At 43.0% G+C, this 22304-nt stretch overlaps 1 protein-coding gene across 2 annotated transcripts in view; it reads right to left on the reverse strand.

Moving 5' to 3' along the window:
- Positions 1 to 240: 240 nt before the first annotated feature.
- Positions 241 to 22304, reverse strand: part of FAM3C (FAM3 metabolism regulating signaling molecule C) — a 38578-nt gene continuing 16514 nt past the window's right edge. Inside the window, exons 1-10 of one of the 2 annotated variants that reach the window (XM_083463753.1) lie at positions 20331 to 20410; positions 16960 to 17018; positions 15951 to 16055; positions 14975 to 15004; positions 12693 to 12816; positions 8580 to 8638; positions 7102 to 7152; positions 5634 to 5718; positions 4101 to 4227; positions 241 to 2587 (exon numbers count right to left, since the gene is read on the reverse strand). In XM_083463753.1, the coding sequence (XP_083319879.1) occupies positions 2498 to 2587; positions 4101 to 4227; positions 5634 to 5718; positions 7102 to 7152; positions 8580 to 8638; positions 12693 to 12816; positions 14975 to 15004; positions 15951 to 16055; positions 16960 to 17018; positions 20331 to 20395 (795 nt within the window). In that variant the 5' untranslated portion in view covers positions 20396 to 20410 and the 3' untranslated portion in view covers positions 241 to 2497. Of the gene's footprint in view, positions 2588 to 4100; positions 4228 to 5633; positions 5719 to 7101; positions 7153 to 8579; positions 8639 to 12692; positions 12817 to 14974; positions 15005 to 15950; positions 16056 to 16959; positions 17019 to 20330; positions 20411 to 22304 lie in introns of those variants that run through there. The other variant, XM_083463752.1, reaches the window with a different exon arrangement.

Raw genomic sequence — 22304 nt, forward strand, 5'->3', positions numbered from 1 at the left:
CTTCCTGATCCCAGGGATCGACATCCAAGAGCTTGCAAGCATCAGACTCCCTTTTCAAAGAGGTTGGTACTGTGTGGATTCTCAGCAGAGCTGCAGCCAATCAGGACTTCCTGCTTTTAGTGTAGGGGGATTGATGCCTGGGTTTGTCACGTTCTTCACCTTTCTAAGGCAGGCTTTCAGCATCTTTGTACACCAAGTAAAAACATGGGCTTCTGGTGGAGCCCATAAAACTTTTGGTCGTGGGTTTTAAAAACTTTATTTGATGAAAAAATATAATACTCGGAAATGTGGTTTTATTTCTTCTGAACATGAACAACAAATCTGCATGGTATTTACAAATAATTGCCTTGACTGTTGAGGGTGCATTTTATTGCTAGGCTACAGTAAATTGCTAAGAAGAAGGGAGAAAAAACATGGTATGAACAGGTTAAAACAGTAAAGCAGCTCAGATTCCAGTCACCAGCTCTTGGTTTGGAAAGTTGGGTGGCTCTTTCTGAACTATTTTAAGCCATAATTATCAGTATTGCTTTAATATCTTTAGTGCAAACAATATTTGATTAGTCCAACTGCAACTCTCAGTAACCAAGTCAACTGCTTGGTTTTAAAATGCTCCTACTGTCGGGGCGGGGAAGGTTGGCTAACCCTATCTGCCAACACAGCGCAGACTTGACAAGACTGTACACAGAAATCTAACTTGATCCCCTACAGCAAACACACCATCAAAATTATATTACACTTTGATAAGGTCTCTAAGACCAGTGGGGGGACGGGACGGTAGTTGTAGCTGAATTACATCTGAAGGGCTGCAGGTTCACTGCCTCTGAGTTGTGTACAAGTCTAAAAAAACCCCACCCAAATTGGAACCCCAGTGGAGGACTGCAGAAATTAGCACCGCTGCAGCCCCCCCCCCCCAAAAGCAGAACCCATATGGCCTGAGTCACTTATAGGAACACTGGGCCCACAATTCTCACCAAGTACCAGCAAGTTGTGGAAGAAGCTTGTCTTTCTGCTTCCTGGAGGTGCTTTTTTTTTGGGGGGGGGGCAGCAGGAAGAGAAGGAATGGGATTTTTTTTGGGGGGGGACAAACAGTCTGTGGATTCCAGCGATTGCCAGAGGTGTGCACTGTGCATGTAGAGCCCTTTAGAGCCTAGTAGCAAAAAATGTGGCACATGGATTTTCCAAACCATCAGTACCGATAGGATGCACACCCCTGCCAGGGCGTGATGAAATGCACCATAAACGAACATCAAATATCCTTAAAGATGTGGTCTGCCCTTTTAAGCCCTATCGTTAAAACGGGATATTCAATTGGCAACATTTTCAGTCCTATAATATAGATGTGCTCCGTAAGAGTTCCCTTCCCCAAAATATTCAACCCCTTTCCTCAATTTTTTACTTGTAGGATAGGTAGCAAAACTCCCCAGATTAGCTGATGCGTGCGGAGTTTAATTCCTAATAGAAATTAAGTCTACTTTTTAACATGCAATTGCTTGCTTCCAGAATAACACTAACTGCCAATGGTGGGTTTCTCTCCAATACTATCTAAAGGAATTGGCGCGGTTGGTGGTTTATAGAACTTTAAAAGATGTCTAGCTGAACACACACAGACACAAAGCAACTACATTATCCTGCTCTATTAGCAGTACGTTTTGCTAACCAGAAGCATGGGCCACAGATAATCTAACAATAGCAACGAATGCAATGATATAACATTGGCTTTCATTTTAAAAGGGTTTAATTGTGCTTCTTATAGCAGCCTACAATTTTGTATTCAACACTCAACCTTCACCTATCTGAAGGTTTGAAAAGGAGGAGGGATCACAGAAGAATGCTGCTTTCAAAGAGGCAGAGCATAAATATAAGTTCGCATTTTTGGCTAAGGTTGGCATATCCCACTAGATATGCACTTGCAGCCAACGTCACCATTGTTTGAGCAAATTACAACATAGCTCAGGCTCAGTTCAGTTATTTATTGGGTACATTTAATGGCCTATGCTGGTAGTTCTAAAAGAGATTTACCATAAAATAACCTGAACATTGTGCTTTGGGGGGGGGGGGGAGTAAAAGAAAAGCAAGTAAGGATAGGAGGAAGATGCTTAGAAAGAGCAATTTCCTCGGTCTGGGCCTATGTACACATTTACACCAAAAGAAGGATCTCTGTTTTGACAATAAATAAATCGGATTTTCAAAAATGTCAATGCCCATGCACATTCTAAGGTGGAAACATGCTTGCAGAGTATTTACATGGGGCACAATCTGGCCGAATAAATCCCTGCACAAGCCCCATTTTAAAATGAATTGCGCGATTCACCATGCTCATTTGCTCAGCTCCCATTCATTTTTATGGGCCTTGAGCGAGATACTAGCCTGGATGGGATGTGCCCATACATAGTAATTCTTCTTCCTCCATACAAAGTATTCTCTACCCAACAACAGCAGAAAGTGCATTTCCCCTCCAATGTCCTTTCGCACTGTAAATGTCCATCTGACGATGCCTTCAGTCCAGCTTCTGTGGAATGCAGCCTTCCATCTCCACGACCTCTGGCCATCCTTCATACTTGTTTGTGTCTTTGTTGTTCTTAATATGCTGCAAATGGGGGGTGGGGGGTGGAGGACAATTGCAACAGTCAAAATACTAAAGCGATAATTGGCTTCCAGCAAGAGACCCCATACATTTACAAAATTAAAACTTTTTTACATAGTCTCCTTTCATCTACTGTGATCTTGCAAATATATACATAACCACATACCGTATTTTTCGCTCTATAGGACGCAATTTTTCCCCTCCAAAAATGAAGAGGAAATGTGTGTGCGTCCTATGGAGCGAATGCAGGCTTTCGCTGAAGCCTGGAGAGCGAGAGGGGTCGGTGTGCACCGACCCATCTCGTTCTCCAGGCTTCAGGCAGCTATCCACAAGCTCCAGGGGTGGCAGCGAGGTTGCGTGCAATCTTGCCGCCACTCCTGGACATGTTTTAGGGGCTGGGGGTCCCCCCATTGAAGCCAAGACAGCGAGCGGGATCCATCCTGCTTGGTGTCTTGGCTCCTGCCAAAGCCGTGCGCAGCCTCTCTTGGCTGGAGAGGTTGCATGCGGCTAAAGAGGAAGCCAAGACAGCCAGCCCCCTTTATCCCCCCCCTAAAAACTAGGTGTGCCCTATGGTCCGGTGCGCCCTATGGAGCGAAAAATACGGTATGTTATAATTGGTATAATGCTTACTCTACTTCCTGTAGAATAGCCCCAACATGTTTGGAAGTGAGCTAGTAAGACACCTAGTTAAGTTATCCCTGCTCAAAGGCTAAACATTTATTTTTAAAATCTATATTCTAGCCTTCCATTTTGTTTTTTTAAAAAACGATAAGGAAGCAATCGTGGAGCAAACACTTTAACTTGCTGATGTGCCTGAAACATGAAAGGTAGAGGCTTTTGGAAACTTGTGTGTAACAGAACTGAACTAAACGTTCCAATTGCACCAAATAAAAGGGGAAATTCAAATCAACGCAGATGTTATAACAGCAGTTGCAAGTTTGCATACATTTCTACAGCTCTGCAATATAGAAGAAGAGGAATGTGCTCTGAAGCTAATTTTCAGAGCCCGTTAAAAGCAATGCCGATATGATCTAGGAAATGCAAAAATCTGAGACGTTCCCGTATTTGTTACAGAAACGGCAAGTTCCAACTTCCCTCGCAGGGTGAACGGTGGAAATTCAATGTGCTTTCGGATTACGGCAAAAGGTATTACTGAGACTTCTTGCAGCAGAGTAAGGTGTTTAAAATGCTGGGATGGCAGAAAAGGAGACAGCATTTCATTCTGCAGGTGGAAACCACTCAGTGTTTCCCTATATTAAACACTTCCTGCAAACAGAAAGCCTGCAAAGTTAAAACCTCTCTCTCTTAAAGTGCTGGATTTCTAGTTACAGGAAGGTTTAATGTGCAGAAACATCAAAATGGGCATCCTCTGCCTGCAGTCTGAAGCAGTGCAGTCCTTCATATCATCTCAGGATTCTACAAGCACATTCATTCTGCTGCCTGTGGAGGCCAAGGTACGTCAGCTGTGAGTCTTGGACTCCACTTGGCACTTCCAAACGTTAACCTGAGAACAAACCTGTTCAAATGGGCTTTTAGTCTTGATTCCTTTCCCACCACAGAAGACCCAGTTGTCTCTGAAGCCAAGGTTCGTGATGGATGTGCTTCCTAGTTCAGATATTAGTTTCCGCGATTCTTCATTAAGCCTTGGAAAAGATTCAAAAGGGTTAATATACAAATGAACTGACAAGGTCCTGGCTGTATTAACCATGGGTTGCCAATGGGTTGGCTTCTCAGTGTGCAACTTTCATCTGCCACAACCAGCATGACCATATGTCAGTGATGATGACAGCAGCAACCTCTGGGGGGTAACATTGGCTGCCCGCGATCTACGCAACTGATTTAAATAACCATTCTGATTCATGTGCCATTCGAGTTGTGTTTACTTGGGCAAAATGGTACAATTCAAGTCCAGTGATGCTTTCACTTTGATACAGATGGATGCTACTGGATGCCAATGCTTTAAGATAAACTTCCATGGCCATTGAAGAAAAATTATGTATTTCGTCTACCGTATATACTCGAGTATAAGCTGACCTTTTCAGCACATTTTTAATGCTGAAAAAGCCACCCTTGGCTTACACTTGAGTGACGGTCCTTTCGGGCTGCTTCTTCCCCATCCTCCATCTTTGCTGCTAGCGGCGGCAGCAGCGGAAGAACGAGCAGCCCAAAAGCAGCCCTTTGGGGCTGCTTGTTCTTCTTCCGCTGCTGCCGCCACCACCAGGTTTGTGGTGTGGTGAACTGGCTTATACTCGAGTCAATAAGTTTTCCCAGTTTTTTGTGGTAAAATTAGGTGCCTCGGCTTATATTCGGGTCGGCTTATACTCGAGTATATACGGAAATTACCCTAGCCTCTCTCAGGCGACTCCCCCTTCTCCTTGCTCCCAGCTGTAAACTCAAGAAGCCTGGCCCATTCAAGGGCACTTGCATTCAAGTTCCCAGGGATTTTCCTAGTCATTTTGCCTGATTATATAGCTAGATCAGGCCACTAATTAGATCTACAAGGTCCTTTTCTCAAAACCACAACTACCAGACCCACACCTGACATTGGAGAACAGTATACATCAGGAGGCTTAGTTTTGTCAGAATCGAATGTACACTTCCAGAGTTAACGCTAAATACGTTACTGGTAAATGAGCCACCATAGCATGAAAATTTGGGTCCCGGGCTTTTCAGACTCGTCTATAGAATCACAGAACTGTAGAGTTGGAAGGGACCATGTGGGTCATTCTAGTCCACCCCCCTGCAATGAATGAATTTGCATTGGTTGCAAAATGTGATTATTATTTTTCCTGCTCTCCTACCCCACTACCTTGATCTCCATGCTTTGACAAAGTATACCCTCTCCTCCCCACAAATGCTTAGGCTCAGCCGCCTCCTACAGACTGGAGAAATGGCCTTAGGAGTGTCAAACATTCAGAAAAATGGTGTCCTCCACTGCTATTACAGCAACTGACAAGTTAAGACATTGCTGCCTTAGTCCTTATCCATATGACTGATTCCCTATGTGTAAACAACCCTCTTTTTTGGGTTGGTCTTAGCAACTGCTTACTTAGTTGCGCCATCATCGTAGGTTGCCATTAATACGATTGTTCCATCTTTAATGGTCTTCAGAAAGTCAATAAGCGGGGCGACATCTAAACGAAACAGAAGTTTAGCACAAGACAGTCACAATCGCATGCAGTGCTAAAATTTCTACATGGGACTTCCTTTCAAAGAAGTTATGAGATGGAAAATAGCAATGTTGCTGGGATTAAGAGCCCAAACTAATTTATGTTTAAGAATTACCTCTGAATGTTCTTTGCCAAATTCCGATGCCAAGTGTTTGCAGACTGCTCAAAATTTCTATTTCTGGCGTTTCACAGTAGTGATAGGTGACATGCCATGGTGTTTAGCATTTGATGATAATAACAGCCAATATGCAATGGTATATGCTAATGTTTTTAACTTCCTGCAACCAGGGAATGCTATCCACATTTATTTGTCGACTATGGAACTTCTGCACGCCAATTACAAAAATCCTACTGTAGCTACTGTAGTGATGAGGAACATGTGGCGTCCAGATGTTGCTGGAACCCCATTGGCCCCAGCCAAAAGTAGAGAAATGTAGTTCAACAACATCTGGAGGGACACAGGTTCCCCAGCTGTGAACTTCTGGGGGCACTTTCTAGGTGCACACTCCATTCCATGCATGGCTCTAGTTCTTCCCATTTCCCGCTGTGAGCTGAGAGTACACCCGTAACACACCCAGCCTTTTGCTGTGTGGATTTCAGAAGCATGGTTGTTGTTTTTGGACCATTTATATACCGCTCGTAGTTAAACAAAACTCTTAAGCGGTTTACAACATAGGTTAAGACATCTCAAATAAACAGTAAATAATGCCAAAACAAAAAAGAGACAATTTCTGCGTTCTATAAAACTTAACTAAACAGAACATCCTCGTCAGTAGCAAAATCAACATTGCCACATAAAAATAAGCTGCAAAAAAATAAATAAAAAAAATGCAAGGAAAATCCATTGTAAAGGACTAAATCCAAGCATCCTCTAAAGATCAGGAAGCAAAATAATTCAAAATGAAAATGAGCTAAAAAGTATAAATTTCACATTTTAACAAACAAACCTGATTCGCAATGAAGCAAATCAACTCATTCTTCCCCACCCACCCATCAATCAATCAATCAATCAATCATGCCATTAAATGAATCAATCCAATTAAATGTCCAGCTCCCTATTCAGCAATCTGCACAAGCTAAAAATGCAGAGATCATTCACTTTCGCTCACACAGCTGCCAGCATATAACATATTTGATAGGTGATGGGAGATTTTATATTTCAGGTCTGCAAACAACCTAGCAATGCCAACAAGTTTCAAATGTCTAGATTCTGAGATTATTATCATTTTTAAATCAAAATGCAATTTTCAATTCAAAGTTCTTCTTTCAACATCTGAGCGGGAAAACTCAACTACTTTCATTTTATACTGATTTTTTAATATAAGAAGCAAGTATTCCAGCACTTACCTCCACCCCACATGTCAAAGAATTTTGTATCCACCATGCTACCTGTTTTGCCTAGAAAAGGATTAATAAATAAGTTTAACGGAATAGCACGTTCAAAAATTGCTACAGATAAAGTGAAGAGATTTTGCTCACATGGAAGCTGCAAACAGCCCCTTCAAAAGGCACTGGACTGTTGTGCTTATAACAAAGCAAAGTGGGCTTTTAACACAGCTGCCAACCAGCAACAGAATCTGCCTCCATCTTTGGCCATTGCTTGACTTTAGCCATCACCAGCAGAGGCCACGAGCGATTTCCACATTTTTAAAGCTAGTGATTATCAGAATGTTAAAAGCCATTACACACAACTTTGGCTAAGCTTTCGGCTAATGTCCTCCTCCACTGAAGTTGTCCTCCAAATTAGTTGTTTTTTCTTTAAAAAAAATATAATACTGACAGATGCAAGTTGTCATTTTGTAAAGATTTTTAATAAAGTTATCAGGGTGGTCTGCTTACAACAGGGATGCAGTGCTGGATTTAATCACAGTGTACACACAAAGATTAGATTACGTTTGGGGACAGAAATGTGAACTATTGGCCAACAGTTTCATTAGCAAACCAAAATCACCATGTAAACTACAAAAAAATCACAATCAGAACTGTTTTAGAGTTCCTTGAAGGTTTTAAGAAGTAGGTAATTAGCAGGAATACCCCCAAAACTCTGCCCATTTGGGGCTGGACTGCTAGAGGACAACATCCTAGGAAGCAACGGGCAACAGTTCAGCTCAGAGTCACCCAAGTTATTAAGGTTTTTGCAAAGGGTGATGGCAGCAACCTCTTTCTGGAATTACTTCTAATGACTTCAACAAGTACAAAAAGGCAAGCGCGTGCTAGGATCCAATCAATTTTTATAAGTTTTACTGTGATTTTGTTTCAGTGCTGTCGGCTGCCATGAAGGAAGGAGCGAATAAAACCTTTCAGTTAACAAAGCGAGAACCAGTGCCAGCCAGACCTTGTATGTTTCTTCTCAAGGAAACAGGCAATACATATACACTCTTTTTCCAAGTGTAGATCTGTATGTTGGCAAAATGGTGCCATCCACACACAAAGAAGGGAGGTTATCAGCAGCATCGGTGGAAGCCTAAGGTTTGCAAGAGGACCCCCCCCCCCCAAAAAAAAATGAGGACTGGGCATATTCTGTGGGGAAAGCGGGGGGGGGGGAATGATGGTGGGGGAGTGGAACGGAATTATTCTGGAAGGACCCTGAACAGGACTACTCTACGCTGCAACATTTAGTTGCAGGTCACGTTAGCCACTTTTGAAAGTTACCACTGACTGTTCATTTGCAGCTAGATCCAGTCATTCCAAATGTGAAATCTGCCTTCTACTATGATTAATTCTCCGTGCCAACATTCAGGCTTCCTTACTACTTGCCTGGAAATAATTGGAATGTTAATATAAGAACACTGATACGGTTTAAAAACCCCAAACCAGTCACTTACCATTGACCAGAGCTATATTAATCCCTCTTCCAACATTGTTTTTAACTCCACTCATCAACCTGAAACGAAAACCGCAGAGAAAGGGAATTATGACAAGCTCTCCCCCCTCTCCAACTCCCCGCTGCCAACTAGAGGTTGTGGAGAGTACAGTATACTTTCTAACGACGCCCTGTAAGAAATGTGAACTTCTCCCCTCTGGGCTAAATGAAATTTGCACACCTTACTGCTACAGGAAATGTTGGCTCTTTTTCCATCATCACTTTAAATTATTACAGATGGCAGACAGCATAACAAATTAGACTGTGCATCTGATCTAACATGCAAGAGGAGTCCACCCAGGGTCTACTATGAAAAGCTACAATTCAGGGAGACTGCAGTTATTCCACTGCCAGCAGTGAGACACATCTAGCCAATCTCAAAATATACAGCTTTAACTAGCACACGTTCTACAAGTTAAGCAATTCCGACTAATTAAGCCAACCCATGTCCCATTTCTGGGAAAACAGAACCTCCTATTATTATAAGGGGAAGAAAAACATGCACCATCTTAATCAACTTCCTGTTAACAGGTCCATCTATAGAGCAGCTTTTTTGGCACTAGCTTACAGAGCATAGAAACTGAAACAAGAGCAGGGCTATAGAAGAGAAAATACTCTCGATATGGCCTTTGCTGGGTTATGGTTTGGGTTCAGCACACATGATGTCCTTTATGGACCATCAGATTGTCACAGCAGAACAGCATTTGTGAGCGAAGTATTGTATTTCATTTTTAAGATACAGGTGTTGGGTTTTGTTTTGTTTACCAATTCTGTCACGAGTTAGCTACTGTGATGCATAGGATTTACCACAAGGGGGTAGCAACGCATCACTTTAGGTTTCCTGCTGAAGTGTTGGTAGAAAGGATTTCAAGGTCTGAAATTCCATTCAGAGTGTACGATTAACTCTGCCAAAATAAAAAAGTTCCTTCCAGTAGCACCTTAAAGACCAACTAAGTTAGTTCTTGGTATGAGCTTTCGTGTGCATGCACACTTCTTCAGATACACATCTGAAGTATCTGAAGAAGAAAGTATCTGAAGAAGTGTATCTCAAGAAGTGTGCATGCACACAAAAGCTCATACCAAGAACTAAGTTAGTTGGTCTTTAAGGTGCTACTGGAAGGAACTTTTTTATTTTGACTATGGCAGACCAACACGGCTACCTATCTGTAACTGATTAACACTGCGTTTGTCAAACGTGGGTCCCCAGCTGTTGCCAGACTACAACTCCCATCATCCATGGCTAGCAGGACCAGCGGTCATGGATGATGGGAGTTGTAGTCCCAACAAGAGCTGGGGACCCAAGTTTGAGAAACAATGGATTAAAATTTTAACAGAGGATGACTTGGGTAAGGACGCCACCAGGTGTGCCAACTGAGCTTTGAGAAAGACGTGTGACACAGGTGAACTTGGGGGTGCACAGTTAAGAGCCAGATCTGAAAGAAGTCCCCAAGCTGCAAGCCTTAAAAGGGACCCTGCAGCCCTGCTCAGCACAGCCTGAATGCCATCTTAACTTGTGAAGCAATGGAGGAAGCATTTAAAGGAGGACATCAACCTCATCGGATACATCAAGAAACACTTCCTCTCCTGGTTCATAAGTCCCTCAGATGTCACCTGAGCTTCCAGATCACAACTCTGGCCTTTGGATACGAAATCTAATCTTGCAGTGAAATCAATCAATCTGGAAGCTTTGGAGCCAGCTGACTGGTTGGGGTGAAAGGGCAAAGGAGCAAGGAGGCCAAACAATGGCTCTAGAAGTTTCGAGAGAAATAGTGATTGAAAGAAGAAAACTCTTAATATGAACATGCACAAGAAGGCAAGACCAGTTTGTTCTTTCCAGTAACTCTCAAAGTTGAAAGATGAAAGCAGATGACAAGGGTCTCCAGAGAAACTGGGCCAGAAATACACCCCCACCGAAAAAGTTTGGAATATGTCCAATTAAGATCCATTCAAAACAATGGGCCTAAGTTAGTCATGTTCATTAATTTCAATCAGTCTACTCCAAATAAGGCTAGCATTGGACTGGCAGGGCTGAGCCCTTTCGGGATGGTGGTGTATACAGCAGAACAGTAAGGAGACCATGCAAATATTTGGCATGGCTGTTAATCACTAGAACAAATCCATCCTTAAACCTTGACATTATCTCCAGCATTCCATAGTAAATTTGCATCCAGGATACAAAAACACAGGCGACTATGGACAGCTTAGGTTTCATCCTGGTACATTATAAAGCAGAGTATGAGACTGACTAACTCCACTAGGGAAAATGGCCTGTACGGAGCAAAAAAATCTGCAAAAAATATGTTATTTTGCTGGATACTAATCTTACAGAAATGGACTTCGAGTTTTGTATACTTAAGTGGGGGTGGGTGGGGAAAGTTCTGCTACTGATCCTGATGATGAGTTGAAGCCACACGGAGGAAAGCGGCTGCCCCATAGTCACAAATGCTTCTAATCTTACAATGCCATTTTAATCACAGTAAAAAGTGACAAAACCTAACCTATTACTAAACATTTGGGGCTGTATCCAACCGTGTCACTCCGCTGATGGTTAAGGAAGGCTTTTGTCAGTGGAAAGGGGCAGGAAGCCATTTCTGGCAATTCCTTCTTCCCCCAAGTCCTCCCAGGTCCCCCTTAAACCTCCAGAGGGGTGGGAGGACCCTCTTAAACGGCGGTTCTCAACCTGTGGGTCCCCAGAAGTTGTTCGACTACAACTCCCATCATCCCTGAGCTCTGGCCTTGCTAGCTAGGGGTGATGGGAGTTGTAGTTCAACAACACCTGGGGACCCACAGGTTAAGGCTGCTCTTAAAGGACCCTTGGACAGTTAAGTCCAGTCAAAGGCGACTATGGGGTGTGGTGCTCATCTTGTTTTCAGGCCAAGGGAGCATGCATTTGTCCACAGACAGCTTTCTGGGTCATGTGGCCAGTATGACTAAACCGCTTCTTAGTGCAACGGGACACTGTGATGGAAGCAAGAGCACATGGAAATGCCGTTTACCTTCCTGCCACAGCGGTACCTATTTATCTACTTGCGCTTGCATGCTTTCGAACTGCTAGGTTGGCAGGAGCTGGGACAGAACAACGGGAGCTCACTCGTTGGGGATTCGAACCGCCGACCTTTTGATCGGCAAGTCCAAGAGGCTCAGTGGTTTAGATCACAACGCCACCCGCGTTCCTGGAAGGACCCTCTAGACTAGAGCACGTTGAGAGGAGATGCAGGAAGAAATGCCCAAATCTGCACCCTTATCCATTCTGCCAACCAAGACCTGACTGCCAAGACTGGGTAAAACCCTTTGCAATTAAAAGAGTAGCCTCCAGCTTGACGTCTTATGACGTTATCTTAACAGAGTGCAGTTATGTGAAGCATGTGGAACATACATGCATTAACATTCATAACCACAAGATACCCATAAATTTTATTGTTTCCACTTTCTGTGCTGCTGGTTTGGCGTATCAACACACAGCTGCAAGAATGGATGTGGTTGCTTAAAAACAAAGAAAGACAGGCTTCATGCACCCTTCTCTCGCACCATGCATTTTGGTGCCAGAAACACCAGCTCTTCCCATTTTCCCTGGACTGAATCAGATATTGTTTATTAGGAAATCTTATATCCTGCCAATCCAATGTAAAACAGCGGCCAAGGCACTTAATTACATAAAAAAATCCAGCACTGAAACAATTTTTGCGCCGCCAAAAACATAAAAGAATAAAGACAAAGGCAGACAGCATTAAAAATCGAACTAATGAAAGCTGCCCACCTCCTCCTGTATTTGTAATTTAAATTATCAGAAAAGAAAAGAAAGTCTGCCTAAGCAAAATCAACTTGACTGGGTAGCAGAAATGGAATTGTGAATGTGCCAACCTCCTATGGGCAATAGTGTTTGGTGATACACTATATATAGTTATAGCCTGCTGTAGAGATCTAGGCACAGGAACAATTGCAAGCACTCAGGGAATGTGTCTTTTGTTTCCAAACTAAATTAAAGGCGATGTACATTTTCTATTCAAGACCAGAGTGCAAATTATCCAAAACAACCTTCCGAAAACCAACAGAAGAGAAATCAGGTGATACGTACACATTATCTTCTACGCAAATTTTAGGCCCAACGACGTTGGCCGCTCCACTTGCCATTTTGAATGCAAAATGGTTCTCTGGACAAATTTTAGTCGTTCCACATTTATATCTCGGGGGTTTTGTAGCTTTGGAGGGAAAAATAAATTCCATTAGCAGAAAAACTATACAACATCTCTTCTCTTTCTTTCTGAAGACTATACAGCATGAACACATTGATTTCAACAGGATGGTTTTTTTAAAGAAAATCATCTGGAAAAGTGTTTTGTGAAGCCAAAAATATTACACACTTGTCTTGATGAATATTATGTTAGCGGTTAAGAACTGGGAAATAAAAGCAGCATCCTTTACCCCACCAACTTCTACTAGAGCAGACATGTGCAAATTCATGCGTTCGGGAATGTGAATTCTTTCTGAGATATAGATATTTTACAGAGTTGGAATTAACGCCCTGCAAGGCAGGAATATGCAGCTGGGATCGAACCAGAAACCTTGCCACTGTGAGCACCACGCTCTAACCAACTGAGCTGCCCAGCTGTTTGTATACGGCTCTTTCTTTTTCAGGCTCCACAAATTACACAGAAGGAGGGAGGTAAATGCAATGGCTACCCCAAATGTTGTTGGGACTACAGCTTCCATTGCCCATCCTGCTTAGGATTGGTGGAGTCCTGGTCCAGCAAAAAATGGGGACCCAGGTCGAGATATAGCTCACTATAATGTTCACTGGGCAGAACATAAAGAATGTGTAAATCTGGAGATGAACATTCCAGTGGCAGCTCATATAGGGTGGTGTGGAGGCAATGGCATCTTCCCAGTGGCGGCACTGCAGTGGTCAGGATGAAGCAAGGTGGCGATGTTGGGGGAATTCCAGGTTCAGCAGCCCCACAAAGATGCTCCCAAAACCTTGCTGTTGCTGCCTTGGCCCTGACCCATCCCTGTGACGGCCTCGGCCCAGGATACCTGAAGGAGCATCTCCACCCCCATCGTTCAGCCCAGACACTGAAGTCCCGCTCCAAGGGCCTTCTGGCGGTTCCCTCACTGTGAAAAGCGAAGTTACAGGGAGCCAGGCAGAGGGCCTTCTCCATAGTGGCGCCCGCTCTGTGGAACCACAGTTCAAGAAGGACACTGACAAACTGGAACGTGTCCAGAGGAGGGCAACCAAAATGGTCAAAGGCCTGGAAACGATGCCTTATGAGGAACGGCTAAGGGAGCTGGGCACGTTTAGCCTGGAGAAGAGGAGGTTAAGGGGTGATATGATAGCCATGTTTCAAATATATAAAAGGATGTCATATAGAGGAGGGAGAAAGGTTGTTTTCTGCTGCTCCAGAGAAGAGGACACGGAGCAATGGATCCAAACTACAAGAAAGAAGATTCCACCTAAACATTAGGAAGAACTTCCTGACAGTAAGAGCTGTTCAACAGTGGAATTTGCTGCCAAGGAGTGTGGTGGAGTCTCCTTCTTTGGAGGTCTTTAAGCAGAGGCTTGACAACCATATGTCAGGAGTGCTCTGATGGTGTTTCCTGCTTGGCAGGGGGTTGGACTCGATGGCCCTTGTGGTCTCTTCCAACTCTATGATTCTATGAATGCCCTCTCATCAGATGTCAAGGAAATAGACAACTATCTGACTTTTAGAAGACATCTGAAGGCATCCCTGTTTAGGGAAGTTTTTAAGATTTGATGTTTTATCCTGTTTTTAATATTCTGTTGGAAGCCTCCCAGAGTGGCTGGGGAAACCCAGCCAGATGGGCAGGGTGTGTGTGTGTGTGTGTCTGTGTGTCTGTCTATAATTTATTATTATTATTGTGAGTACAGTGAGAAGAGGAGGAGCCACCATGTCTGAGATGAGCCACCTCTTTGAAAAAGTGATCAAAGCAAATGTTAAATACTCCTGAACAATTTTAATGGCTTTACTGTGAGCCCGAGTCAAGAAGTGGGAACATCTCCATCCAGGAAGAAGAAGAAAAAGGAGGAATAATAGGTACCTTCTGGGGCCCCATCTAGGTGGTGGAGTTAGCTTCAGTTCATTAGTAGCTGGAAGGGTTTTCAGCAAGGAAACTCAAACCCAGGGCTCATGACCACTCCACCAAGGCTTTCTGCCCCAGCCCCTATGGTCCTGCTCTGCCACTGTGTGTAAATTCACATGTGCTCTAGTCATTCTTAGGAAAGTTGGAATAAGAGAGTAGGCTGGAGACTGCCTGTGCGTCATGTGCATCTTATTTTGGATTTATAGAAGAACTAAGAACATAGAACACGAAAAAGTAAAAACCCTGCTATCCGATACTTACGCCGTGCAGGTAGCTCCAGTGGTGATCTTGCTGAAAGAGATAACATTTTATATCATTCCTTAATCATGTTCAAACAAACAAAACACGTCAACATCTATCAAATAGAAGAGAAAGCTTTAAAGTTACGGCTTTTCTCCAAGGTTAGACAATGCTGGCCTACAGAAGCTATACAATTCCAGTTTCAGTGCAGAACGTGCTGTCACGGAACAGTATTTTTACTGGATGGGATAACTGCCTACAAATTAATATTTCTCCATTCTAAATTGTGTGATTGAGTTATTGGCTCATTAAAGAAAGCCATTTTAGGTTCTATAAAGTTTTATTTGCTATAAGTAAAGATTAAAAATAAAACTTTTTCTGTATATAAAACAGGAAGCAAAACACTAAGAAATTAGCAACAAATAAAATAAAATAAAATAAATGAAAGCAGGACTCTTTGACTTGCTGCTGATAAGCAATTTGCAAAAAACAAAAACAAAACAAAACCACCCAGCACGGTTTAGTTTAACTTCACAGCATATATATGGATCCGTGCTTTGTAACCACATTTTAAGTGGGGAGGGAAGGAAAAGCACTCAAGGGACAAGGACCACGCGTGGGGTGGGTGGAGAAGGATGCTGTTAATAATGCAGAAGAGGGGTAGGAAGGGGAACCATGGATCCTCTGCTCACGACTGCAGCAGATCCCCCCGCCATCCGTAGGCATTCGCCCCATAACACGCACAGACATTTCCCCTTACTTTCTAGAAGGAAAAAAGTGAGTGTTATGGTGCAAAAAAATACAGTAATTCTTTCAAAGCAGTATTATAACATGCATAAATCACCTAGCCTGCAACTCTATCCACTTACTAGGAAGTAAGCTCCACTGAACTCATTGGGAATTAACTCTGAATAGATGTGGGTAAGATTACACTGTTTAGTGGCATAATGCTGGCTGAAATTATATGCAGGGAAAACAACAGAAACAAATCACTTACCAAACAGGTTCCCTAGGCTGGCGTCCATTTTTATTTCAAATACTTGGGATATGACGTAAAATGTCAGCAGAAATACGGCTACCGCTACCGCCAATTTTGCAGCTCCTGCTCCGAAAAAAGGATGCGTTATCACCAACTGCTATTATTTTGATGCAACAACACATTTGTCAAGCCATCTGACTAAGACTTCTAGATCAAAAAGAGCAACACCCTGAACGCTGCTGGAAAAGGAACAAGAGCCCTTGGCCCACCAAAACGAGCCTTGCTGTGTGTGTGTGTTTCTTTTGAATAAATTTTATTAGAATATAAAGAATACAGAGCTTATTATCAAATATGGTTCCCCCCCCCCAACTATATATCTGTATATGTTGCAACGTACCTCTAAAATATTTATCATACACATGGCACTTTATTATAGAAATCATAGAATCATAGAATCATAGAGTTGGAAGAGACCACAAGGGCCATCGAGTCCAACCCTCTGCCAAGCAGGAAACACCATCAGAGCACTCCTGACATATGGTTGTCAAGCCTCTGCTTAAAGACCTCCAAAGAAGGAGACTCCACCACACTCCTTGGCAGCAAATGGACTAGTGAAATGTATTAATTCTGGCATGAACGTGTATGACTGCTCTGATTAGTGCTGTTGCATTTTGCTCCTCTTTTTATTCATTTGTATTATAAAACTGAAATAAAAACATTTATATAACAAAAGATAAACTTCCCAGACCTTGAACATACCAAAATCCATTCCTGACTGCTCCCATTCCTAATATACTAATATGCTACGAAAAGCAGGCCTGGAAAAAACAGATACACCTCAAACCACACATAATTTAAACCAGCCTGGCCATATAATCCCAATGAATTAAATGACAGCTGACCATTTCAAAACTAAACACTCATGATTAACTAAACTGTGAAACGTTGTGAGGACAGATCTTCATTTCCGTGCAGACCAACGTATCTTGTTTCACCAGCCAAAAAATAAGGTGGTCGTTCTTCTTACCTGCTATTCTCATGGTTGCCCTTCTTTCGTTATTGACACAATTGCATTTAACCAGCTCCCTAGGAGAATGAAGGGATAAAAGCAGCATTCAGTTATACTGTACTAGAACAATCAAACAGAGCATTTTTTGTTAATCAGTGCCGTTAAAACATTATAATGGGCTGATGGCAACAACACCATGATCCCGAATAAAAAATGTATAATTTCACCATGCAATGAAATCTGGAGACTTTTAGAAATTATTTTGGTAAGCAACTAAGACAGGATACAAGAAGAGGCTGCAAGGGTTATCTGTATACATTTCATTTTAGGTTCGGCACCCTGAGCCCCATACAGTGGTACCTCAGGTTACATACACTTCAGGTTACATACGCTTCAGGTTACAGACTCTGCTAACCCAGAAATAGTGCTTCAGCTTAAGAACTTTGCTTCAGGATGAGAACAGAAATTGTGCTCCGGCAGCGTGGTGGCAGCTGGAGGCCCCATTAGCTAAAGTGGTGCTTCAGGTTAAGAACAGTTTCAGGTTAAGAACGCACCTCCGGAACGAATTAAGTACTTAACCCAAAGTACCATACTTCTGTTTTCCTTGGAACACTGCAACACTGCACAACTTTTATTAGGTAAGAAGAGGCAACATTACAGAAAATTAAAAAGAGAAGCCATGGGATTTGTTAGAGATTACAAGTGCTCTACGAACTCTCCTATGGAAATCAATAAATGTATCTATTTTCATTCGTATTGCAATTGATAAATGTATCTATTTTCATTCGTATTGCAATTGAATTGTGAATATGCACCATGAGCTGTATTTATTTGCACCTACCTATTCCAAATAGATTATATGCTGTATGGATTAAAAATAAAGGCTAGGGAGGGAAGGGGGGGAATCAGAATAAACCATCTGCGCTCATTTGGCATACACTCACTCAGTGAAAAATGTTTGCACAGGAAGAATGACGCCAACTGTACTACTATCAAAACCAAGAAGGTGCAAAAAACGAAAGCTAGTTCTGAGTGCTGAAGTGCTTTGAATAGTCCCCCCTGCTGCATGCAAAACACATTTGAAATCCCACAGAGATTTCAAAAGCACTTTGCAATATATGACACAGGGGCCCAGTTCTCAAAAAGGAAGAGTCAATTTCCCAGAGGGTGCCTGCAAGCTTTTGATTTTGCCTAAAATAGCTCCTAGGATTCCAGTCTTAATATTAATATAATGATCCCCCCCCCTGCATGCTCAAAGGCTGTTGCTGAATAACTCGATTCTATGTACACGTGTATAACACTGGCGAAACCAAGAAACTAAAGTATCACGACTTTACCAGTTCCACATACTCCTCGCTAATTTTGTCTTTCACCGAATGCTCCTAAATTAAAATTTCATAAAAATAGGGAGGGGGAGCCCATTCTAAGGATCCTTTTCCCGCTCAAGAAAGTAGGGCACTGGGCTAAAAGCCAGGACTCTGGCACAGCAAGATTAGCATTAATTCAAATGTGTTTTGGAGGAAGATTGTTTGTAGCTCTTCCTACATTCTCCAGGCTGGAACAGAGCTAATCTCAAAAGGCACGTGCACCTTCCTTCTCTCTGATGCTTACAGCGTAAACCAAATATAAAAGCAGGTTGGGTGCACACTGATATTTTTCCAAGATAGAGATCTGGTTCAACAGGATCTGATGCCTGCAACCCAGCTTCAGCTGAATGTTTTACTGCAGATGCACCGATTTCTACACCACGGACCAAGACTTGACCATCTGGAATTCTAACATGCAGCGACAATTTCTGGAAAACTGGTCATCTCCCACCCTTGTAGAATTCCCTGAGAAGGTATTTCAAAATCCAAGCAATGCTTTCAAGAGGCTTTCCGCACATAAACGTAATTTAAAATATGCCTGTAAGAGCCAATTTATTCCACGTTTCCATTTCACTAAAATTAACTCATTTAAAAACTCCAATTTCAAAGCAGTTCAGTTTGGGCAGCCTCATAAACGTGCTGTTAATCAGATCATTTTATAGCATCACATCTGCTCAGCTGCAGCAGCAACCATAATTTGTCTGAATTACGCCACAATATTTTCCATTGCTAAGCCTATGACCAAAGCCTGCATTATCTTTTAATTGTTCCACATCACCAAGCAGAGTTGGGAACTCTTTCTGAACAATTCAGGGAACAGAAAGGAAAAAGAAAAAGAAAGAAGAAAAAAGAGAAGGGGGGGGAGGGAGTTCAATGTAAAAGAGAAGAGTCAAGGTTGAGGTGCTGTACAAATTCCAGCATCTAAAGCATCAAAATGGAAAGTGAATAGACCTCACCTTGAAATGCAGGAAATTTTATCCCTCTTAAGCAGGCCATTTTTTTTTATTTGTAGTTCCTGCCATGCTTTCCCCTCGGACTTTCCCCTTGTCGCCCCAATCTTCCAGTTCCTCCACTAATTATTATTATTATTTATTATTATTACTTTTGTACACCACCCTATACCCAGGTCTTAGGGCAGTGCACAACAAAAAAAATCACAATATAAGAACACAAAATACATAATAAAAACAAATCCCCCCTCCCCATCACATTTTTGAAGGGCGTTGGATGTCAATCAGCCAAAGGCCTGGTTAAGGTTTATAATGAAGGTGCCAGCCAACTCTCCCTAGGGAGAGCATTCCACAAACAGGGAGCCATTGCAGATAGCACAGTGGGGACTTTTTCTCTCTCTTCCCCCACCCCTCCTGCAGGCAGTTTCAAAATTCCCATTGTTCTAGGTGCACTTATATAGTTTATGAGCTCTAGGTGCAGTGTTGCACCTAAGATTTCAGATTAAAACTGCAGAGTGGAAAAAAACTGTAAAAAAAGCACGCCTAGACATCCCATTGTTGTGCCCATTACCTAGGTTTAAGGTGCCACTTAGCTCCTAGCTTTCATATCTCAGTTTCTAACACTGGCTAAAAGGCGCTATGGTCTAAACCACTGAGCCTCTTGGGTTTGCCGATCAGAAGCTTGGTGGTTCGAATCCCCGCGACGGAGTGAGCTCCCATTGCTCTGTCCCAGCTCCTGCCAACCTAGCAGTTCAAAAGCACGCCAGTGCAAGTAGATAGATAGGTACCACTGTGGCAGGAAGGTCAACGGTGTTTCCGTGTGCTCTGGTTTCCGTCATGGTGTTCCTTTGAGCCAGAAGTAGTTTAGTCATGTTGGCCACATGATCTGGAAAGCTGTCTGTTGACAAACGTCAGCTCCCTCGGCCTGAAAGCGAGATGAGCTCCGCAACCCCAGTCTCCTTTGACTGGACTTAACCATCCAGGGGTCCTTTACCTTTTCCCTTTTTCCCTTTTCTAACACTGCCTACAGGGAAATTGCCCCCCCCCCCAAGCTGGTTCCAGTCATGCCTACCATCTTCGTTTTACCCTAGCTGGCAGGTGAGATGGGGTTGGCAACATGCTGAACACCTCAGCCATGCTAGCCTGATCAGCTTCCAGGATGAGGGAGAAGAAGCAATTTCACTTCCACTGCAGAAACCAATTGGGCTTGGCTTGCAGAGCATCCTTGCCTCTCTGCCAGCCCAAACAATCACCTGGGGGAAATTCTGCATACTCACCTAGGCAGAATTTGTGGTTGCCTATGGTGACCAGGTGAACAGTTGAATATACATTCCACGGTCTTGCTTACTCTGATCGCTTAGAACTCACATCTCTATGCACTAATACTTCTCCTGAGTCTGCTGCCCCAACACTGTCCATTGGCATTAAAAGAAAAACCAGTTGCAAGTTCAGCGCTTTGGACATTTTAAATTACTATAACTCAGCTACTCTTCAGTTGATTTTTATGAAATTTATCCAGATTAAACCAGTGAGTGGTTTGCTTATTTAACTATGTGTCTGTATGCTATAAAGTAGTTATTTGGGTGGCTTGCAACGATTAAGTAAAAATATGATTTCATTACAAAATGAATATATAAAATTTTAAAATGTGCCTGCAGAGGCTTTATAACATAATCTCCAACATTTCTCTGATGAGAATAGGATGGGCGCACAACCCTAGAGTCTGGCAAGACTGGCCCGTACGGGCAGGGGTACCTTTACCTTTTATTCATTCATACATACATACATTATACATACAGTGGTGCCTCGCAAGACGAAAAGAATCCGTTCTGTGATTCTCTTCGTCTAGCGGTTTTTTTCGTCTTGTGAAGCAAGCCCATTGACGGATTAGCGGATTAGTGCTATTAGTGCTATTAGAGGCTTTTAGCGGCTTATCTGCTGATCGGATCAAAATAGGGACATCCTAATGGAAAGCAGGATCAGATCAGAAACCAGGACTGCCCCTGGAAAACAGGGACACTTGGAAGGCCTGTTATAATAGCAGGAAGTTTAGAAAACCCAGAGGTCTTACATCCATATTTGCATGACATGGAGAGAGACTGATCTAAGGCTTCTGCAATTTTTTAAACAAAGCTATCTAGAAACCTGACCTGATGGCAACGTCCGGTAGGGTACTATAGTACCCTCGGAAAATGTAAACATTTTTCATCTCTTTTTCACCATAGTCACCCTGAAAATACATGGCGATTCTATCAGTCACGTGAACCAGCAAAGTCAGCAGTGTTTTCCTCATTCTTCCCTCATGTCCTTGCTTCTCAGATCACTGAATATTCAGTCCTCTTTGCCTCCGTGCCTTTTCCCCCACTGACATTTCCTGCTCGAACGCCTCCTCCACTTCCTACTAACAGCCAACAATACAAGTTCGCCTTTGCTTCCGAAGCAGTCCCCACCACCTAGAAAAAGTTTCACTTCTTCCACACAAGCAGTGTTAGATACTCAGATATATAACCTAGGCACCAAAAGGCTCCTTAAACCAGGGCTACATTCATCAAAACAGAATGTCTAGTTGCCATTTGGGGGCCAGGAGGCTCAAAAGTTGTATTTTTCAATACACCTTTTGGGTTCCTGAAATTCGTTCTCATTGTGCAGATAAAATATAGCAGAGAGAATTCTACAGGATGTTTTGCTGGTGTCGAGATCCCAGGATCCCCAGGCTGGCGCCTCCAGATGGTGGAGATGTCAGGTGCCATCCTGGCACTCGGACATCTTCACTTGGTTACAAGTAAAGTGTCAGGGAACTGCCATCAGAGGCACGGGAGAAGGAGAGGGTCTCGGATTCTGCAGGGGAAGGTCCTAGCACTAGACTAGAGGGAGACTTAGCCGGGAAGAAGGGGAAGAGAATGAGTGTAACACCAGGGATCCAGGAGAGCAACGGGACAGGGAGGTGCAGGGGCTCCAGGACTAGTCGTTGGAAGTTAGCGAGGAGAGCCCAAGCACCCCGCTGCCCACACCCACCCTGCGCAGGAGACTCCCGCGCAGTGAGAGG

Source organism: Podarcis liolepis (assembly GCF_965112155.1).
Source record: "Podarcis liolepis genome assembly, chromosome: 10".
Taxonomy (NCBI): domain Eukaryota; kingdom Metazoa; phylum Chordata; class Lepidosauria; order Squamata; family Lacertidae; genus Podarcis; species Podarcis liolepis.